The sequence below is a fragment of the Elephantulus edwardii genome, unplaced genomic scaffold, assembly GCF_000299155.1.
Source record: "Elephantulus edwardii isolate Elephantulus edwardi_28Jun2011 unplaced genomic scaffold, EleEdw1.0 scaffold00098, whole genome shotgun sequence".
In the NCBI taxonomy this organism is placed as follows: Eukaryota; Metazoa; Chordata; class Mammalia; order Macroscelidea; family Macroscelididae; genus Elephantulus; species Elephantulus edwardii.
The window spans coordinates 6,836,750-6,857,648 of NW_006399848.1; the positions used below are offsets into that span (position 1 = coordinate 6,836,750).

The 20,899-nt window shown below is 37.2% G+C and overlaps 2 protein-coding genes across 2 annotated transcripts in view; one reads left to right on the forward strand and one right to left on the reverse strand.

The window, feature by feature from the left end:
• AKAP9 (A kinase (PRKA) anchor protein 9) overlaps positions 1-821 on the forward strand; it is a 163,461-nt gene extending 162,640 nt beyond the window's left edge. Inside the window, exon 47 of the mRNA XM_006891494.1 lies at positions 458-821. Coding sequence (XP_006891556.1) covers positions 458-495 — 38 coding nt within the window. The 3' untranslated portion in view covers positions 496-821. The remainder of the gene's footprint in view (positions 1-457) is intronic.
• A 3,300-nt stretch (positions 822-4,121) lies between these two features.
• The window catches only part of LOC102845320 (lanosterol 14-alpha demethylase-like), a 26,013-nt gene continuing 9,235 nt past the window's right edge, over positions 4,122-20,899 (reverse strand). Inside the window, exons 4-10 of the mRNA XM_006891463.1 lie at positions 19,245-19,371; positions 17,180-17,354; positions 14,273-14,392; positions 13,427-13,622; positions 10,847-10,942; positions 8,173-8,341; positions 4,122-4,375 (exon numbers count right to left, since the gene is read on the reverse strand). Coding sequence (XP_006891525.1) covers positions 4,197-4,375; positions 8,173-8,341; positions 10,847-10,942; positions 13,427-13,622; positions 14,273-14,392; positions 17,180-17,354; positions 19,245-19,371 — 1,062 coding nt within the window. The 3' untranslated portion in view covers positions 4,122-4,196. The remainder of the gene's footprint in view (positions 4,376-8,172; positions 8,342-10,846; positions 10,943-13,426; positions 13,623-14,272; positions 14,393-17,179; positions 17,355-19,244; positions 19,372-20,899) is intronic.

Consider the following 20,899-nt stretch of genomic DNA (forward strand, 5'->3'; position numbering starts at 1 on the left):
CAAATAACACAAAATTCAGATTATGAAAAAAAAAATTTTAAAAATTCAGATTTTGAAGCTCAAATTGACCAAAAGGTGGTGTAGCCTTACAGGGCACCATTAACTCATAACTGATGAACTCATTGCCATTACCTCATAGCTGACCCTCCATTGGGTTTCTGAGGCTGTAAATTGCACAGGAGGAGATTACCCATCTTTCTTCCTTGGAGCTGCTGGTGGATTCAAAGCACTAGGGTTTAGCAAGCACAACTCCCAATAGAACTAGGCAACCAGAGCTAGCTATGGAATCGACACAGTGACTGTTATTAGATCAAAATAAATTTTAGGAAGATTAGACTTTGGGGCAAGGCGAAGGCAAGAAAGTTGTTTTTAAATGGACATTAACTGATTTTAGTCAGTCTGAGTAAGGATCTAATTTTAAATCCCTTAAATATCTGGGGTTTTTTTTATGTCACAGGTTCAACTACTCAGTTTCATGCTGGCATGAGAAGATAATCCTTTGAAAACATCACCAATTGAGATTTTAAACAAAAACATCAATCTAAGAGATTTTAAACGAACTTCCTTTTGTAAATCACTGGTTCTTTTGTGCTTTTGTATTGTGAATATTCATTGGGACCAATAGGAACACAGCTTATGATTGTACGCAAATCCCTTGCCAGCACAGGAAAACTGGAATTTGTATATATAAAGCATTGTGTGTGTATTCATGCACAATAATCATTAAATTACCTGTATATTTGTGGAATGCTAATTTAAACGATTAAGTTATAAAACGTGTATTTATCAGATGGGTGAAAAGATTAAACTTTTGCGCATTATGATACTGCTGAATGTGTAGCTTGAAGTGCCCTGCACTTTTCTTAAAAGGCTACTGAAGTTACATGTTTCTGCCTAATATATTTGCTACTGGTGATACAGACAGAAAATGTCACTTGTAGAGACCTATTTTTGTATAATGGTAGAAGTTTTGAATTTTATGGGGTATTTTGTCAAGTACTGAAATAAAAATTACTTCACCATTTTAACCGCCGTGTCTGAGCCTTTTTCATTTTTAATTGAGCCATAATTCTTGGTGCCTGACCTCTCATTACGTGACTTTGTGCCATCGATAGCAGCCCTATGAACAGGTCACAGCAGCCTTATGAACAGGTCACAGCAGCCTTATGAACAGGTCACAGCAGCCTTATGAACAGGTCACAGCAGCCCTATGAACAGGTCACAGCAGCCCTACGAACAGGTCACAGCAGCCTTACGAACAGGTCACAGCAGCCTTACGAACAGGTCACAGCAGCCTTACGAACAGGTCTGATCCCTGCCCTGCTTTGCAGCAGCATCCTCATCTCTATCCATCATCGAGTCTTGTCTGGAAATTGGGTGCTATTGAGCCTTTTCTCCTCCTTCCATTGGACAAGTTTTCCACGTTCCTTTTCATCAACTTTACATCTAAAGTTTTCATAAAGCTAACTTGCTTATGTTACGTGTGTTTCTCATCTCCACAGATAGTATTACTAAGCCATGGACCACTAAGATGCAGAAATCACTTAAATTCAAAGAATCTTGGTTGGTTGTTTTGGGGGTTTTTTAACAGAGACTTAAATATTTTTTAATAGAGACTTAAATATTATTAACCACAGAGCAACAGAGTTTTGGTTTGTCCAAACCAAATTCAGATCGGGAATGTCACACAGATACCGTATTACAAACTTTAATACAATATCTTCTCTAGACTCTCAAAACTTAACTATATAGTTCTCCCCTAAAAACAGCAACTCCCTGAAATAGCAAGGAAGACAGCAGCTAATATTTCTATGTCAGGGATTTTATCTGGTCATTTGATGTGATTTAAACCCTCACAAGCAGGTCAGGATAGTACATTACACATTCTTGGAGACTCCTGATTGCTGACATTTTTTAAAAAAAATGCCATCCTGGCGAGCTTTGGTGGCCTAGTGGCAAGAAGCTGCACTGCAACACCAGAGGTGCGCAAATGCTGTGCTGGAGAAGGAAAGACAAGCTCCTCCTGTACCAGTCAGATCTGATTTGATAGTACACATACAAGAAAAAAAATAAAAGATAAAAAAAAAAATGCCATCCTGGGAAGGTCTAAAATAGCAGACGCATTCTAAGCAATCCACAGCTAATGTCTTACCATTCAAGACTTCGTCTGCTTTAGGCGAGAAGGGAGCAAGGATGAGTGAGCTGAGCAGTCTACATTTACTTCTACATTATATATTCGAGGGTATGATTGCTGCGAGACCTCCTCATTTCCTTTAGTATTTACTTTTATTGTGATTTGAAAGAGCATTTACAGTGTACACTCAACCACACATACTTGTTTCCTGGGGTTGGGCATCTACAACCTTAAACGTTTTCATGCTTCTCTCCCATTTTTTTATTTGTTAAAAACTAAATCCTTTGAATTCTTATATTAACTAAAGTAGCATTTACCTCAGGTTCTTAAATTACACCATGAACTACTTTATAGTCTGGTAAGTTTGTAGATAATTTTCAAAATGTTTAAAACTATATAAAATATGTAGGATTGTGAAAGAAAATGTTTTAAAGTGGTAGTAACAGATTTCAAGGTAGCTGCATATCTTAGATACTGCTAATACTATTATGGTTTGTTGCCTTCAGTCAAAGGAAATACTAAGTTATACTTAGAAATTAGTGATAATAAAAGTATATATGCATATTTTAGTATAAATATAGAAGTACATATATTTCCCCCCCTCAGCAAGTTTCAGGAGTCCATGTATTCCACTCACTGAAGCACATACTTTCTATTTGTGTCCTTTTTTTCCCCAAAAGAACTTTAATATGGAAACCTGTCCAATAGCAGTGATTTTTTTTCCCCTTCACATTAAAAGTCCTTCAGCCCTTTTGACTATAAATTAATCCTTAATAAACATAAGGGGTGGCGAGGGAATTAGGCCTTATCTAGTAAAATCAAGTTACTGGGATTGCATCTGGTTTGCCCAAAGTTGTAAATGAAGTTGAATCTTACACACGGACTTTACAGAAGTTGACTGGATTCAAGGACCCTGCTTAATGTCACTCACCCTTACCCTACTAATGCAGAATCAATTCAGTGTCAGATAGAAATGGAAACATTCCTAATTAGACTTGAGGGAGGAAACAGGAAATAGCCTTGAATTACAGAGAAAAAGATTATCCCTGAACACTTTATTTTATAGTTCTACACAGACAACCTTGTGGAACCAGGTTAAGTTTTCCACCAGATAGGTACCGACATAGTATTTAATAATTAGATAAGAGTTAAATGAGCACTTTTTAACAATATTATTTATATATGTGTGTGTTGTATACCACTGAGGCGAAACCAACTCATACCTAAACCCCCAGCATGTCTTCAGAGGCAGTAAATCACGCAGGAGATTGCCCGTCCTTCTGCAAAGCAGTTGGTGGATTCAAACCACTTCTCTATGGAACTGCATCATAAGTTCTCACTACTAGACCACCAGCGCTCTTCTATATATACATTTATATGCACACATATTTTACTTATATATTTAGAAAATACTAAGTTATAAGCATGAAATGAGAGGGCTCACTTCTTTTTTGGGGGGGGGAGCTCATTTCTTATTGACGGTACTCCCAGCAATAATTTCAGATGGTACTCTTCTCCAGTATAATCTCATTGAGTATCATCATATCCAATATTCTCTCTTCACAAGGGCTTTAGAACTGATAGGAACTCCCTACCCTCCCTACCCTCTACACATACAAAGTAGTGCGTAAATTAATAAGCCAAGGCTTCCAAGTATTTCACTGGGCTTTCTATACCTTAAATGATTAATCAAAGATTGGAATGTCTTGTGTTTAATTTCCAAAAATTATTTATGCTTTTATAATTGGTACCCAGAAGTTTTAATTAGGTTACTTAAAATTATGCCAAATACCTAGATGTCCCATAGACAGTAGTTCTTTCTCACTACTCTTTACTCCTTTACATGTAAAAAGTACTCATCAGAAACTATTACAAAATACTTGAAATACCACCAGAACTGGTGGACTTATTCAGTTGATGAAATGTAAATATCTTAAATCATGATTTTCAAATAGTACAGTCAAAAAATTGTACACTAAGAGTTGGATTGTAAACTTCATTATCTTCAAATGCTTTGCAGCTGACAGTGATGTTTCACACATTAGTTCTTGCCACCTTTTTTTTATTTTGATCTTCGTTTGTACCGAATAATTGGTCTTTCAGGGGTGTGAATCATGGTTGTATAATTCACAGTGGGAAAATATCCATCAATGAGTTCAAATTCATATAAACGAAGCATAGTGGACCAAATTGTCTTGATTTGAACATAGGCAAAGTTCTCCCCAATGCAACGATGACGCCCTGTGGGAAGAAACAAAAAAGTTTTCATAGGAATTATTTTATATTCTTCTCATGTCTTTAATGCTAGAGTGATTCATATATGAAACAGGAATATAACTAGGTATTTCCATTATCTACTTTTAGAAGAGAGGGGAAAAGGGTTCTTAGATAATTTAAACCAGAGCATGGCAATCAAGTTTAAGAATATACTAGAAGTATTCTTATTTAGCTCTCTCTCTAGAGGGCCCTGGTTAAAAGTCAGTATGAACATTCCAATCAAAACTTGAAATGCTATTAAAAGTGATACCTGGTGAAAGAAAATGGAATATCAAATATCCAAAGTGTGAGCATGGCCTACTGAGAATTATTAAAGGTCTTATAAAATTTACAACTGCTTTTAACAACAAAACATACAGAAAAACCAAGGGCTCAGAATAGCCAAAGAACTCTGGGAAAGAACAAAGTGGGTACATTTCAACTGGAAGAGAACAAAGTGGGTGCATTTCAACTGGCAGGCTTAAAAGATATACTATTATAAAGCCACATCTACCTAACATACACACTGTAGTATGTTAAAGGTGCTACAGTTGCCTCCAATTCATAATAACCTTTTGTACAAAAAGATCAATGGAATCATGAGCCCTCAGTATTTACGGTTACTTGAATATTGGCAAAGGGAGCATTGATGCTGTTGTGTAGGGAGTGGCACTGCTAACCGAAAGGCAATTCCAATCTATCAGCAGCTCTGCCAAAAGATGGGCAATCTCTCATGTGATTTACAGCCTCAGAAATACTCTGATGGCTCAGTTATGAATTTATTTCAACTCAATGAGTTTGAGAGCTTATCTGGGTTTTTTATCATCAATAAAGGCACTAGGAGGAAAAAAATCTTTTCAACACATGGTGTTAGAATACCTATTAGGAGGGAAAAAATCTTTTCAACACATGGTGTTAGAATACCTATCTAACAAAGAAATAACCTCAGTTCTCACCTCACACTAAAGTAAAAAATTAATTCAAGATAATCATAGAGATATAAATGTAGAAACCCTAAGTTTTAACTGAAGAGAAGAAAAAATATTTTCTTACAGATAAGATAGGGTCAGAAAGCAATAAATAAATAAAATATATCAATAAATTTGACTCAATTGAAGTTATCCAAGTATTTTTACTTGTCAAAACTCACTAAATATCAACTTAAGATTTGAGAATTACATTGTACATAATTTTAGCTCAAAAGAGACCTAAAAGTGCAGCAGTTAATTATATGCAAGCTAGGTATTTAGAAAGTTCACTGATGCCTGTAATCGTAATGCATCTAAAAGTAAAATTAATTGATGGATGGACAAATAACACATAAGTACAGTAAAACGTTAACGGGAGAATCTGGGTCTGTATGGTACTCATGGCAAAATTCTAACTGGATATTTCCTCATTAGTATTGGAGGAAATATAATAATGTAAAATACAATTTGTATATTTTAAAAGGAAATATACATGATCTAAAAGTAAGGTAAGATTTATACAAGAGGATGTCAGAAGTATTTCAACTAGAATGGATAACTTCCAAATTCTTGGACCTCCCAAAATTGCACAGTAGTCAGCTCAACTACTAAAGAAAGCTTTAAAAGGAATGTAATAAGCCAAACTGGAAGTGAGAAAACTTAATGTCTGTAAGCCTTAGCGTCCTTCTCGAAAAATGAAGATAATTACTTGTGAGGGTTAAATGGGAAAAATTAGCATAAATTGTTTACCAAAGTGCTTTGCTGTTAATTTATTCATTGTTGCAGTTTTCCCCTCATCCCTCCTCCTTCCTCCCCTAGCCTACCTCACAATGCACCCCTTGTTCCAGACTGTTCTCATACATTTAATACATAATCATGTATTCCTAATATAATCATGTATTCCTAATATAAACATAATCAGTTCTTCCCCTCATCTGTTCTAATGCAGATGATGTTCATGATCTATCCACTCTTTCCCCATTCTCTCTCCAACAAACGTTCATGTCTCTCCTATTTTCTAACAGCGATGTTATACAATATTTATCCTTCTGTGACTGTGATTATTTCACTTAGCATAATGTCCTCAAGGCTCCCCTATGTTGTGTTATGTTCCAATCTCTCCACACCCTCATTAGCACTTGTTGTTTGCTGCCCTATTGAACTTTGCTATCGTTGCTGGGAAGAGATGATTTCTCATAGTTGTTGTATCTCTGCTATAGCTAGGGATTTTGAACATTTCTTCATGTGTTTGTGTGTGATCTGACTATCCTCTTTGGTTAAGTGTTTGTCATATCCTGTGCCCAATTTTGTGATTGGACAGTTACCTTTTTCTTGTTGAGGTGTTGGAATATTCTAAAAATTTTAGATATAAGTCCTTTATCAGATACATTATTACCAAATACTAAGTGTTTTTATTTAGTGTGATCTTAAAGAATCCACATTTTAGATGAGCATTTACGAACAATATTTTAAAACAAGCAACTTGGAAGGTAATATTTATAAGAAGACTAATAGATTATTTTTAATAACAAACTGAATCAACAATAAATAGCTCAGGGTGCATCACAAACTGCAACATAAACATGAAAAGCACCACATTTTAATATAGAATAAATGTAAAATGTTATTAAGCCTTGTTTTTTTAGAAGAATGGAAATGAACATCTTCATAACTTGGGGACAGATAGGACCACAAATCTATCTACTACTGGAATGACCTATTACTAAGTCAGTCACAATGTAGCTGAATGTAGGTACCTATGGTTATACTACTGGAAAAACAGCATCTACTAGAATTGTAAAGGTTCATAAGTCTAAACAAATGCACCCAAATTTAAAGAGTATTTTCTCATAAAGCTATTTACAAGGAAGCATAAAGTTGACTAATGATCCAGAAAGTACATTTTTAAAAATATGCCTTTGGGTTTTCTTAAAATGCTGTTTCAGCTTGAAATAATCATCTGAATAGCTTTCTATACTTCTTCAGAACAAATCCACTAAGAACTTTAAACAGTGTAAGAACTTTAAACAATGTTATAAAGGGAAAGAGGCTATGAAATTTAGACCTGAAAAAACAAGGCAAAGTAGAAGGAAAAAAAAATTTCATTTGTAATAAAGGGCATACTGAGATTCCTTATATAATGCTGTTCCTATCTACTTTGCCTTGTTTTTTCAGGTTTAAATTTCATAGCCACTTTGCCTTTATAACATTGTTTGATACAGGCCATGGTTTTTGCAATCACTTGTTATGCATCAGAGAGTTGGACAATGACTAGGGAGGATAGAAGGAGAATTGATGCCTTTGAGCTGTGGTGCTGGAGAAGAGTATTGAATGTACCATGGACTGCCAAGAAAACAAACAGATTCATCATAAAGAGGATTAAACCAGGCTGCTCCTTGGAGAGGCAAGGATTCTGGGGCTTCGTCTGACATACTTTGGACATGTTGTAAGGAGAGACAGGTCTTTAGAGAGGGACATCATGCTGGGTAGAGTAGAGGGACAGCGCAGGAGGGGAAGGCCCTCTATGAGGTGGATTGATTCAGTGACTGAGGGTAATCGGGATGGGTGTGTCAGAGGCAATGAGATTGGCACAGGATAGAGTACGGTTTAGGGCTGTTGTACATAGGGTCGCTATGAGTCGCAAACGACTCGATGGCACATAACAACAACAACAAACAACTTTCAAAAGTCAAAGATCCCAAAATACCAGGGATATCCCTAATAAAGAAATGAAAAAAATCACATGGATTATTTTTCACGGCAACAAATTTATCACTGATGTTAGATAGTTAAGATCAAAATGTCGTCTCTTACCAGCTCCAAATGGCACATAGGCAAACTTCTCTCCTGATGCTGGGTTGTCCTGTAAATAGCGATCAGGATTAAAGTCCAAGCGTTCTACCCATGAGTCCTTAAGTCTTTGGTTGACAGTAGGAGACACACACACCTGATGACCTGGAGGAATGGTATACCCTGCCACAGTCTACAAAAGAAAGCAGCACATTAGGTAATTTAAAAATAATCTACCAGGTAACACCAGTGTCATGCAGTAATATGTATAAAATGCATATATGTCAAATCTAGCTCAGTGATTGTTGTGCACCCATGAGTTGGAAGCAACCCATAGATGACCTTCCATCAAGTTTTCAGAGGCAGTTAATTACATAGGAAGAGATTACTCATCTTTCTCCCATGCCGCCACTCATGGATTTGAACCTTTGGGTTGGCAGTGTAATGTCTTTTTTTTTTTTTTTTAGTTTTTGGTTTTAAAAATTCTTTTTTGTGTGTATAATGTCAAATCAGATCTGACTGGTACAGGAGGGGATTGCCCCTCCTTCTCCATCCGGGTACAGGAGGAGATTGTCTCTCCTTCTCCAGCAGAGCAACAGGTGGATTTGAACTACATAGCACTGGGATTGTAGTGCAGCTTCTTACAACTAACCACCAGAGCTCCCTTGGCAATGCAATTTCTTACCACTAAAGCCACCAGAGAGCTCCCAGTTCAATGACTAAGCTAGCCAAGATAATATTTTAATGCAGTATTACTCCTAAATTGCCCAATGTTGGACTGGAAGCTGTTGCTGTTGACTGCCATCAAGTTGAACATGACTCATAGTAACCCTATGAACCAAAGCCTGAAGCCAGCATGTGGTTTAGGAAGTGGATGCCACTCCTGCTTCCAAACCAGTCTTAATCTGGGAACTCCACCAAACACTGTCCACCATGGTCAGCCATTATGGCATTTGACCCCCAATGATGCAAGGTTCAGCTTCACAGCAAACCCAGATTACCTCAGTACAGCAAATTGACAGAAGAGTGCTGTACAACTTAGAATGTTCCTCCACAAGAACAACACTAGGCCCTCGGGCCCAATATGAACAAAAGATGAACAAAAGACCTACAGCCTTTCTATAACTATCATCATTTCTCCAAGTTCATAGATTTCCAAGAGGCATGTGGTTTAGGAAGTGGATGCCACTCCTGCTTCCAAACCTGAATCAATCTAGAAGCCCCACCAAACACTGCCCATGTGGGTAGCCAATTACGGTGTTTGACACACCTATGGCAATTTTCCATCATCATAGCAACTCTAAGTTGCTTCAGTAGGGCAAATAGACAAATCACTACTGTACCACTTAAAATATTGATTCCCAAATCAATTATCATTTGGCCCAAGGGCCAAATGCCTGAGGGCCCTATGGCACTTTTAAATACCAGCACACCCAAATGCTGGTGGACTAAGAGCCAGAGACCCCCAATTCATCTGCAAGTCCCATCCACTGACACCCACTTGAGGATGAAAATAAAGCCACAAAAGCCCTGAGCATTCCATACATGATGCTCCTCAAGCATAATGCCTTTGAGATAAGGGCAGCATTTCAGGAAGCCTGGTTTAATTTATATACTCCTGCACTTTTCATATTTTTACAACTACTTTACTTAAAATAACAAAAGAAATAAGAGTCACATGTGAAAATCCTAAATAAAAATAATATTAACATAAAATTATGAAATAAAATTTCTAGAATATGTAAATATAAAAATTACAGAAGTGTGATAATTATCATTGATATATGTGTGTGTGTGTGTGTGTGTATATATATAATTGTTGTTGATTGCCTTCAAATAGAGCATGACTCATAGCAATCCTATGAACAAAAGGCCTGAAGGCCCTCTGCAACTATCAACATTTATCAAAGTTCATAGAGTTTCTGGAAGTACGCTATTTAGGAAATGGATGCCATTCCTGCTTCCAAACGTGTCACAGAATGTTATTGGTTGAGTCACCTGAGATGCACAGTGACTCTATGTACAGCAGCTCTGAACCCTTCCCTGTCCTGAGCCAGTCTCATTCACTCTGACATACCAACTCCCATCTCCCCAGTTACTGTATCAATCCATCTCATCAGGGATCTCCCTCTCCTGCGCTGTCTGTACACCCTTCCAAGCACAATGTCCTTCTCCAAGGACTGAGCTATTCTGGTGATGTGCCCAAAGTAAATGAGGCAGAGCTTCAAAATCCTAGCCTCCAAGGTGAAAGTTGGTTTCAACCTCTCCAAGACAGATGTATTTGTTTTCTTGGCAGTCCATGATATGTTCAAGACTCTTCTCCAGCACCATAACTCGAAGGCATCTATTCTTCTGGCATCCTTAGTTATTGTCCAACTTTCTGAAGCATAACAAGTAATTGGAAAAAACCATGGCCTGGATCAGGCATATCTTTCTATCTAGACTGACACTGTTGCTCTTCAGCACTCTGGAGAGATTCATGACAGCAGATTTTCCCAATGCAATTTGTCTTAATTTTCTGACTTCTGGTATTAAAAGTTTTCACTGTGGATCCGAGCAAGCTGTAATTGCTAACAACCTCAATTTCTTCTCCATCTATAATAGTGCTGCCAATTGGCCATGTGGTAAGAATCTTTATCTTCTTGATGTTGAGCTTCAGTAGAAAAAAAGAGACAGGGCATTTAGCCCAGAGACTCACCTGGGGCGTTTTGGCCATTCTCATCATGGTCATTATAGGAGGTCGAAGTCTTAATGTTTCCTTAATACAACGATCAAGTAAACTAAGATCCTTGAGCTAAAAAGGAAGGGGAAAGAATTCTGATTTTTTGCAAATATTTAATATACCCCAACAGTATAAAAAGTACTTTCAATTATTTAGTTAGTAAAAGATTATATATGTCCTTGGTGAAATGCAGAAGTAACCAGACTAGATAGAGTGACAAAAATTATCTTGTCTCTTTGGGAGGAAATCTGCATCCATACAATTTACAGCCTCAGAAAACCAATGGAGGGTCTGCTATGAGTTGGTTCCAACTTGACAGCAATGCGTAAGTTAGTTCTGGTCAAAAAGGGCAAAGGATGGAGAAGATAACAGGGAGAGAGATCATCTTTCAAGTGGTACGCACAATAAGGACCTTCAACAATCTGCTCCTCAAAAATTACTTTCCAACAAAAACTGTCATAAACAGTTTGTAAACTTTTTGTTTGTAAACTTTCAAGGCTTCAAACAGTGGAAAAGTTTATTCAAGGAAAACACCTGAATTTAATAAGAACTGCTTTATGGCACTGTAGCATGCACTACTCTCATCTCCCTCTGTAATTCTATAGCAACCTCGCAAACCTAGCAATAATTAATGGAGATAGGACAGGCTTGGAGCACTCCAAAATGCCCTAAGCAGAGCTCTGCCACAATATAAACTTATCTGGATGCTCCTTGGAAAAGTCCATTCTCTGGGCTTGTCTTTATTTGTTCTGACCCAGAGCTCTCTCAGCATGGGCTTATCCTTGAGCTTTTGTCAAAAACAATTACCAAAAACTGTTTCAGATATCAGCTGTCTAAGATAATAATATCAGATGGGACTAATAAGAGTCAGAGGGGAAAAAAATTAAGGGAAAAATGAGAATGAGAAGTCCCCCTAAAACTCTGACAAATTACTGAAATCTAGAAAGCATTATACACATACAAGGCTACGTATGGACTCAAAAGAGATCCAGGAAGATTCTAATTATCTCATCTCTGACTAACTGTAATGGTGAATTTTATATGTCAACTTTCTCAGTCGTTTGGTGTTGTATGTTGTTATGGATCAAATATGGTGTAGTCCATAGAGTTGTGCTGCTGACCCAGAGACCACACTTCTCTAGTGTTTGAATATAAAAATTCACCCAAAATAAAAAGATGGAATAGTCTCCCCTGATGGCCTATGAGTTGGAACTAAATCAAGAGCAAAATGTCTAACAATATGTCTAACTTGGCTAGGCTAGTATTCTCAAGTAATGTGCTAAAATGTTTTAAGTCTTAACCTCTGACTATAGCTCAGGAGATGTAGTATCCCCATTGAGTTGACTATAACTCATGGCAACCCTACAAACAACAGCCGGAAATTTTGCCGTCTCCTGCACCATTCCAACAATCTGCCAAGCTCATAGCCATGTTCCAATCTACTATTGTAATCGCTGTAACAATCCATCTGCTGAGGATCTTCTTCAGCAATGACGCTCTACTTTTCCCAGCATGATGCCTTTTTTTCTCAACACTGGCACCTCCTAACAACATGACCAAAATATATGAGGATGATGAACACCCTTGTTGCCAAAGAGCATCCTGGTTGCATTTCCTATAAGACAGATATGTTTGTTCTTTTGATAGCTCACTCTCTTTTCATTTCTCTTCACCAACATCATAATTTAAAAGGTTAGATTCTTCTACCTTCCACTAGAGGAAGCACCCTCAATTCAGACTTTTAGGATCTGAAACAATGAAAATAAATTTCTCCTTGTGAAAGCTATCTACTTGTGGCATTTCTGTTTAAAACAGCAGTAGATAACTAACTGAAAACTAAATTCATTGTTGTCAAGTATGAACTGACTCATAGCTGATTCTCCACTGGGTTTCTGAGGCTATAAAACACTTGGGAAGAGATCATCCACCTTTCTCCTGCAGAGCTACTGATGGTTTTGAACCACCACAGGTAAGACCTCCAGGTTGATAGGACAACTCTCTATAGACTAAGCTATCAGATAACTAAGAGTGACAACAAAATTCTCAAGAGGGCTTCTAATGAATAATGATTGTATGACAATAATAGTACAAAGGCAACAGGCAATAGAGGCATATTGGAGTAAAGTTTTAGTATATACTTGTCATTATTTCTTTCTTTTTTTGTGTGTGTGTGTGTGTACCATCAAATCGGATCTGACTGGTACTGGTACAGGAGGAGATTGTCCCTGCTTCTTCAGCAGAGAAACTGGTGGATTTGAACCCCGTGCCTCTGGGAATTATTTCTTATTTAAGATAAGATTACTAATGTAGGGGGATTATTTCTTAACTTAAAAAATACCAAGGAAGACACTTCAAAATATCTCCAAGGCACTAAATTCAAATAAAGTTTAATGGACAAATAAACGGAGACATTTCATGGACAGTGGGAAGAATTCTCTACAAGGACAGGAGTTAAGGAATTTAATGTAAACAGAAAACATCCAATTCCTCTTTGTATATAAGAGCCATGGATATTCAAAGTAATAAAGCAGCAAAGAAAATGAAAATTGCACAAACCTGGTCATAATTTAAAGGAGGCAGATCCTCTCCACACACTGTTTTCTGTTCTAAATAACATTTGTCTTGAAGCATTTTGTCTCTAGCCAAAAAGAAGCCCAACCAAGCACTGGTGGTTGAGGATGTATGCTGTCCTGCCAAGAGCAAGCCAATCAGCATCCCTGCTACTTCATCATCTGTCAAAGGACGCCCATTTCTACAGGATGAAAACACACAGGCACAGAGCATTTTAGCAGACACATTCTAGGTCTGGATTTTCAAAAAGAGGTTCAAATTCTGGAGCCTCCAAAGCAACTCAAATTTTTAAAAGTATATGACAGAAATAGTTCATTGGCTCTAATTATCAAATCCATTAATGTGACCTAGAATTTTTCAAGTCTGTATAACAAAGAAATAGTGGGAAAATTCAATTAAATATAGACCTTTAGGGGGAAGCGTCAAAATGATTGAAATTTTTCAGAAATAACAATTTGTCCCCATTTGTCTGTTAGAAGTCAGAATTCTTTTTTCCTTAAGGAATAGAGATAAACTAACAAAAAACTAACAATTATTACAGAAGACTTCAGCAGCCAGTTTACTTGCAAACTAGGATTCCAATAAGGAAGACTTCAACAGCCAATTTACTTGCAAACTAGGATTCCAATAAGGAATAGAATTCCAGAAATGTATGCCTCTTCCATTGAAAAAGTCCAAGAGTTGCAGATACCAATTTGTTTTGCCAGTATAATTTATTTTTAAACTGAGAATATTCTTTATCTGTGTTTTAACAACATAATTTCTTGTTCTACTTAGTATTAACAACATAATTTCTTGTTCTCCTTAGTATTAGAATGGAATGGCTCTTACTTGTATGTAGACTCTAGTAAAGTTTGGAGAATGTCATCAACTTTTCCCTCAGATTGTCTGCGTTTCTGGATAGCCTTATAGAAAATATTCTTGATCTCTCGGTGAGCTCTGTCCCTGCGTCTGTAATTCAAATATGAAAATTAATTTCTTTAAATGAGCAATAATTTCTAGGGGAGCTCTGGCGGTCCAGTGGGAAGGGAGTTTCACTGCCAACTCAGAGGCAGGCAGTTCAAATCACTACCTGCTCTGCAAAAGATGAGCAAACCACTCCTGTCTGATTTACAGCCTTTGAAAACCCACTAGAGGGTCAGCTATGAGTCAGTTCTGACTCAACAGTACATAACAAGAACAAGAAGTAGTAGGTTTTAGCATCAAATTAATTTTGTAAATAACCAGGTTGTAGTGATGGTTATCAGGTGCCATCAAATCAACCACAACTCATAGCAACCCTACTCATTCTAGACCAAATCCAAGGCTGGATATTATAATTATGTATGCAGTATGGAAACTGCAAATTTCCTTAAAAATGTAATTGTGAATTCTAAATAATTCCATGGCACCTCTATTGGCTTCCTTTCACTCCCACTACACTCTCATGTATAAACTAGACAGAAGTGGAAGAACAGAAGAGAAAGGAAATATCGATTTAACTTCTCTCTCCATCCCTTATCTATGTAGAAATGAAATCAATTAGAGGTACAAGAAGCCCATCCATATGCAAGGCAGTAAACCATATGTCAAATTCTATAAGCAATGCTACTTTGTATTAGAGATAGTTCTTGCCCTTAAGGAAAGTACAGTACAGTTACAAAAGACACAAATAGAAAATGAAATACAAGCACCAATACTTGACTCTTTCAAACAAATGGCCTAGAAGATAGTTAAACTACTACGAGATAAAGTCCAAGGCTTGACGAAGGATATGTGAGAAAAGTAGGTTTTATGAAACAGGTAAACAACAAATCACCTTTTCATTCAACTGAAGTTTACCTCTAATGAGCTAGTTATGTAAAGAAAACCTACAATGATATTTTTAATTTTTTAAAATAGATTTTATTTGAGTGAAAATTTACAAATCTCATTTCTTTTTTCAGACACTCATTCACAGGCAAAAATTACCATTAATTGATGCAATTACCTTAATGATTTCTTCTAATGGGAGGGTAGTCATAAATAATCCCAATTTCCTTGTTGTTGTTGTTATGTGCCGTCGAGTCGTTTCCGACTCATAGCGACCCTATGCACAACAGCCCTAAACCCTGCTCTATCCTGCGCCAACCACACCACCTCTGACACACCCATCCCGATTACCCCAGTCACCGAATCAATCCATCTCATAGAGGGTCTTCCCCTCCTGCACTGTCCCTCCACCCTCCCAAGCATGATGCCCCTCTCCAAGGACCCGTCCCTCCTGGCAACATGTCCAAAGTATGTCAGACGAAGCCCCAGAATCCTTGCCTCCAAGGAGTAGCTTGGTTTAATCCTCTCCAAGATGAATCTGTTTGTTTTCCTGGCAGTCCATGGTACATTCAGTACCCTTCTCCAGTACCACAGCTCAAAAGCATCCACTCTCCTTCTGTCCTCCCTATTCATTGTCCAACTCTCTGATGCATAACAAGCGATTGCAAAGACCATGGCCTGTATCAGGCGCACCTTAGTCTCCAGAGACACTGTTGCTCCTGAGTACCTTTGAGAGGTCCCTAACAGCTGACTTTCCCATCGCGATACGCTTTTTGATTTCCTGACTGCTGGTGCCAAGAGTGTTGACTGTGGAGCTGAGCAAACTGCAGCTGTGAACACTCTCAATCTCTTCGCCATCCATCCTGACGCTGCCAATTGGTCCAGTGGCGAGAATTTTGTCTTCTTGACATTGAGCCTCAGTCCATACTGAAGGCTGCAGTCCTTGATCCTTCGCAGCAAGTGCATGAGGTTCTCCTCAGTTTCAGCAAGCAGGGTTGTGTCATCTGCATAACGCAGATTGTTAATAGATCTTCCACCAATCCTGATGCCACAATTCTCCTCATAGAGCCCAGCCTCTTGGATAATCTGCTCTGCATACAGGTTGAAAAGGTATGGAGACAGGATGCATCCCTGGCGTACACCCTTCCCAATTTTGAACCATGCAGTGTTACCCTGCTCTGTTCTGACTACCGCCTCTTGGTCCAAGTATAGGTTTCGCATTAGCACAGTTAAATGTTCTGCGATTCCCATTCTTCTCAGAGTCAGCCACAGTTTGTTATGATCCACACAGTCAAATGCCTTTGCATAATCAATGAAACACAGATAGACATTCTTCTCGTATTCTCCGCTTTCAGCCAAGATCCATCTAACATCAGCAACAATATCCCTAGTACCACAACCCCTTCTAAACCCAGCCTGGACTTCCGGCAGTTCTCTGCTGATGTGCTGTTCTAATCGTTTTTGGATAATCTTCAGTAGAATCTTGCTTGCATGTGAAATCAATGACACTGTTCTGTACTTTCCACACTCAGTTGGGTCACCTTTCTTTGGAATGGGAACAAATATGGATCTCTTCCAGTCAGTTGGCCAAGTGGTTGTTCTCCAGATTTCTTGGCACAACTTGGTGAGCACATCCAGGGCAACATTTGTTATCTGAAATACTTCAATTGATATACCATCTATTCCTGGGGCCTTATTTTTTTGCTGTTTCCTTCAAAGCAGCTTGAACTTCTTCCTTCATAACCATAGGCTCTTGCTCATATGTTATTTCTTTAAATTCCTCTGTATCTGTCAATTCCTTTCTATATAATGACTTAGTATATTCCTTCCATCTTCTTCCTTACTAGTCTTATTTTTAAATTTGTTAAGCTAAGCACAGTAACAATAATTACATGAAGTTAAATAGGTAACTGAGCACAGCAGCTTGACTTGTTTAAAGTCTCCTACCTGAAACTTGGTAAGGGCAGCCAGCCAGGCAACAGCCAGGCCGCGTGACTGAAACCTCCATCTAAATCTGCGTACAGCTGGGCCACCTTCTCGTTGAGCTGACTTCGGATTTCCTTTCCGTGTAAACAATGGCTGGCTGTCAAAATTATTAGCTCAGAAAGAGCTTCAAACAAATCTAGGAAAGAATAACACATCCCCATCATCATCTAAACTAAATTTTTTAAATTAAGATTTTAATGAAAGTTTATCAAGAACATGGATTTCATTCATTCATTGTTACACATTTTCCTCCCTACCCAGCCCTCCCCCCACCAGTTAGCTTTTCTCTTTGGAAAAAAAAATTTCTTTCATTGTTATACAATTTCCCCCCAGCTCTTATTCTGGACTGTTGTCATGCAAATAATACCTAATCATATATTCTGCTTAAGCAGTCATCTCCCTCATCTTTTTCAATGCCATTTACATTATTTATCCCCTCTTTTCTTAGTTTCCTCCCAACCTCCATGTCAGTCCTGTTTTATAACAGGGGCTTTATGCAGTATTTGTCCTTTTGTGACTGAGATATTTCACTCAGCATAATGTCCTCCAGTGTCATCCATTTTGTATATTTCATGAGTTCTTTATTTTTCAATGCTGCATAGTATTCAAATGTGTGAATATATCACAGCTTCTCTATCCATTTGCTTGTAAATGGGTACTTGGGTTGTTTCTAACTCTCTGCTATTGTGAACAAAGAAGCAATAAATATGGGTATGCATGTGTCTACTTAGCTAGCAGTTCTGATCTCTTTAGGGTATATTCCTGGTAGTGGAATTGCTGGGTCAAATGGAATTTCTATTTCCAACTTTTTGAGAAAGCATTATACCACCTTCCAGAGTAGTTGTACCATTTTACATGACCACCAAAAGTGGACAAGGGTCCCAGTTTCTCCACAACCTCACCAGCATTTGTTGTTTGCTGCTCTGTTGAATTTTGCTATTCTTACTTAGGTGAGATGACAGTTGTTCTGATGTGCATCTCACTTAGAGCTAGGGATTTGGAACATTTCTTCATATGTTTGATCACCATCTGAACATCTTCTTTGGTGAGGTGTCTGTTCATATCCTGTGCCCATTTTGCAATTGGGTTGTTTATCTTGTTGTGGTGCTAAACCAAATTCTGTTTATAAGTATAAACATATTCTGACACTGTATTTCTTAGAAATGTAAAGGCATTGTGCAAGAAAATGGAGGCAAAACCTTAAATCTACAACATCCTATTTATATCACTAAAAGGAAAAAAAAAGTCTAGGGGTAGGCAGGGAGAAAAGTGCAACAATAAATGACTGGAAACCCTAAGTCTCTGTAAACGTTCACCAAAATTAATTTTAAAAAAAAGTCTAGAGATATACATAGCACAACAAACCAAATGATAGGAAGCACCTCATCACTACTGCTACCTGGCAGACACCACAAAGATCATACTCTAGGGAGTCATTCATCAACTTGACAAGATAAAAATGAATCTGATTATATTGCTAGGCCACAGAGCCACATACCTGAGGCTGTACTAGCAATCTAATTTATAATGAATTGCATAAAGTGTGGCCTTCAAAACGAATTGCCACACCCACAGCAGGAAGCAACATTAAATTGTACTTGCTCATTGAAAGTAAAAACAGTAGGTGTGAAACACAATGTACATAAATTTTGTATGAAAACCAATATAAGATAAAATTTTTTTTTAAATATATCTTAAGGGGAAAAAAGAAAGTAAAAAAAGTATTGTTGGGTTTTTTCCCCCCCATTTATCTCAAAGTAATCTGGTACCAATTTTTACCTTCAGCTTATTTCAAAATTTAATCATGATTTGTGTTGCTATTACTTGATGGTTTTGCTAAATTGCAGAACTAGTCACTGAATCCTCTGTGTGTTTTTTCCTTTAATTTCATTGTAATTATAACAGGTCCTTTCATTACATTTAAGGTGATTTCATAAGAATTACTGTTCGTATTACACACACATGCACACTATTAATAGAAAGTGGAAATATTAAAACAAATGCAAAACAATTTTTCTCTACTTACTTTTTTCTCCACTATCTCCCCAATTTTCAAAGTATTCCTTTGTTTCTTTTTCAATTATAGAAACATGCTGTCGAAAATGGGCTATGTTGAGGCCACTTTTTAACATTTTCTTCTGCTCCAAGAAAATCTTCAAAGAAAATTAAGAATGTACATCATTACATTTTTGTTTTATCACTTACATTACCATAACATGTAACTCTCCAAGAAAATAAGTTTCTAAGTAATTGTTTTAAAACTTAATTAAAATTTTTCATTAAAAAAACTTTTTAAAAAAGCACACTGAGTATGGAAAACTTACATCATTTACGCATATATTTGAAGATGCACATCAAGTGACCTGAAGTCACGTGCTGCCAGGCCCTAGACGTGTGATAATCAGCACTCCCAGCTGCTGCTGTTCTTTCCTTTTACCCCTTTCCCACATCTTACTCCACAATCCTCTTTTCTTACTCCCGTTACCCAATCTCTCAACCCAACCAAGCTGACAACTCATACACCCGAAAGTCCATTATATTGACCATATTCTTTCGTTCTCGTGGGGGTTGGGGGAGGGAAGTCAAACAATATTTCTCACTGACACTACAGTAGTCAATATTAAAGTCTAAGGAAAAATTCACACTAAGACAACTAATATTTTAAGTTTAGGAGGCATGTGCATGTTAAATGATTTGATAAGCTATGTGAATAAATAGATATTTGAGCAGTGAGATTTTCCAGAATTCTTATTTGGGCCTTACGAAAGTCATTCTCTCCCCTCCCCTTTTACCAGAATAAGTTTCTAATGTGAACTTTCAACTCAGGATTGTATGTGTACAGTCACATCCACAGTCCACCGCAAACAGGTAGGCCAATTACATAAAGTATCCTAGATCAACTTACATCACTTTTATTTCAATGGGTTAAAAAAAGCATCACAAATATACATGTCTCTGAAAAAGGTATGTTTTTGGAGTAATAAAGCCTGGAATTCCTAGAATCCCTAACTCAAAACAGCTCTTGTTAGAATTTTAGGCAGGTGGGAAAAAGTAGGAAGAAAGCTCTTTTGGCAGATTAATGAGATTTCGTACAACTCAAGTGTCCATCAACAGGCAAATGGGTAAAGAAATTGCATTTGCACAATGGAGTATAATGCACCAATAAAAAACAATCAAGATCATGTGAAATGTACAACATGGATGAAACTAGGACAAATTATGCTAAGTGACAGAAGTCAGTCACAAAAGGACAATTATGGTATGGCATTATTGTCTACCTTTGAGTTAGAACCGATCCATAGCGGACTCTGCTATGGATTTGGTAAGACGACTAACATGAAAAGCAAAGGAAAGCCTTACACACAGAATCAATCTTAGGACAAACAAGTATGAAGGGAGGCTGGCTGAAGGCAAAGGTGATATACAGTAAGTGACGAGACATTAGAATTAATTAATCAACTGTAATTAATGTTATAAAATCAAATATAGATGATTGAATGAAAAACAATAAAAAGTTTAAATAAGCCAAACCAAAACAGCATTTTTTAATTATCCAATGTCATGGATTAAATATGCTAAATTATTATTAATTTTACTTATTTGTATAGTTTTTTTAAATTTTTTTAAAATAAATTTAATGAACATTTACAGAGAATTTGGATTTCCATTCATTCATTGCTG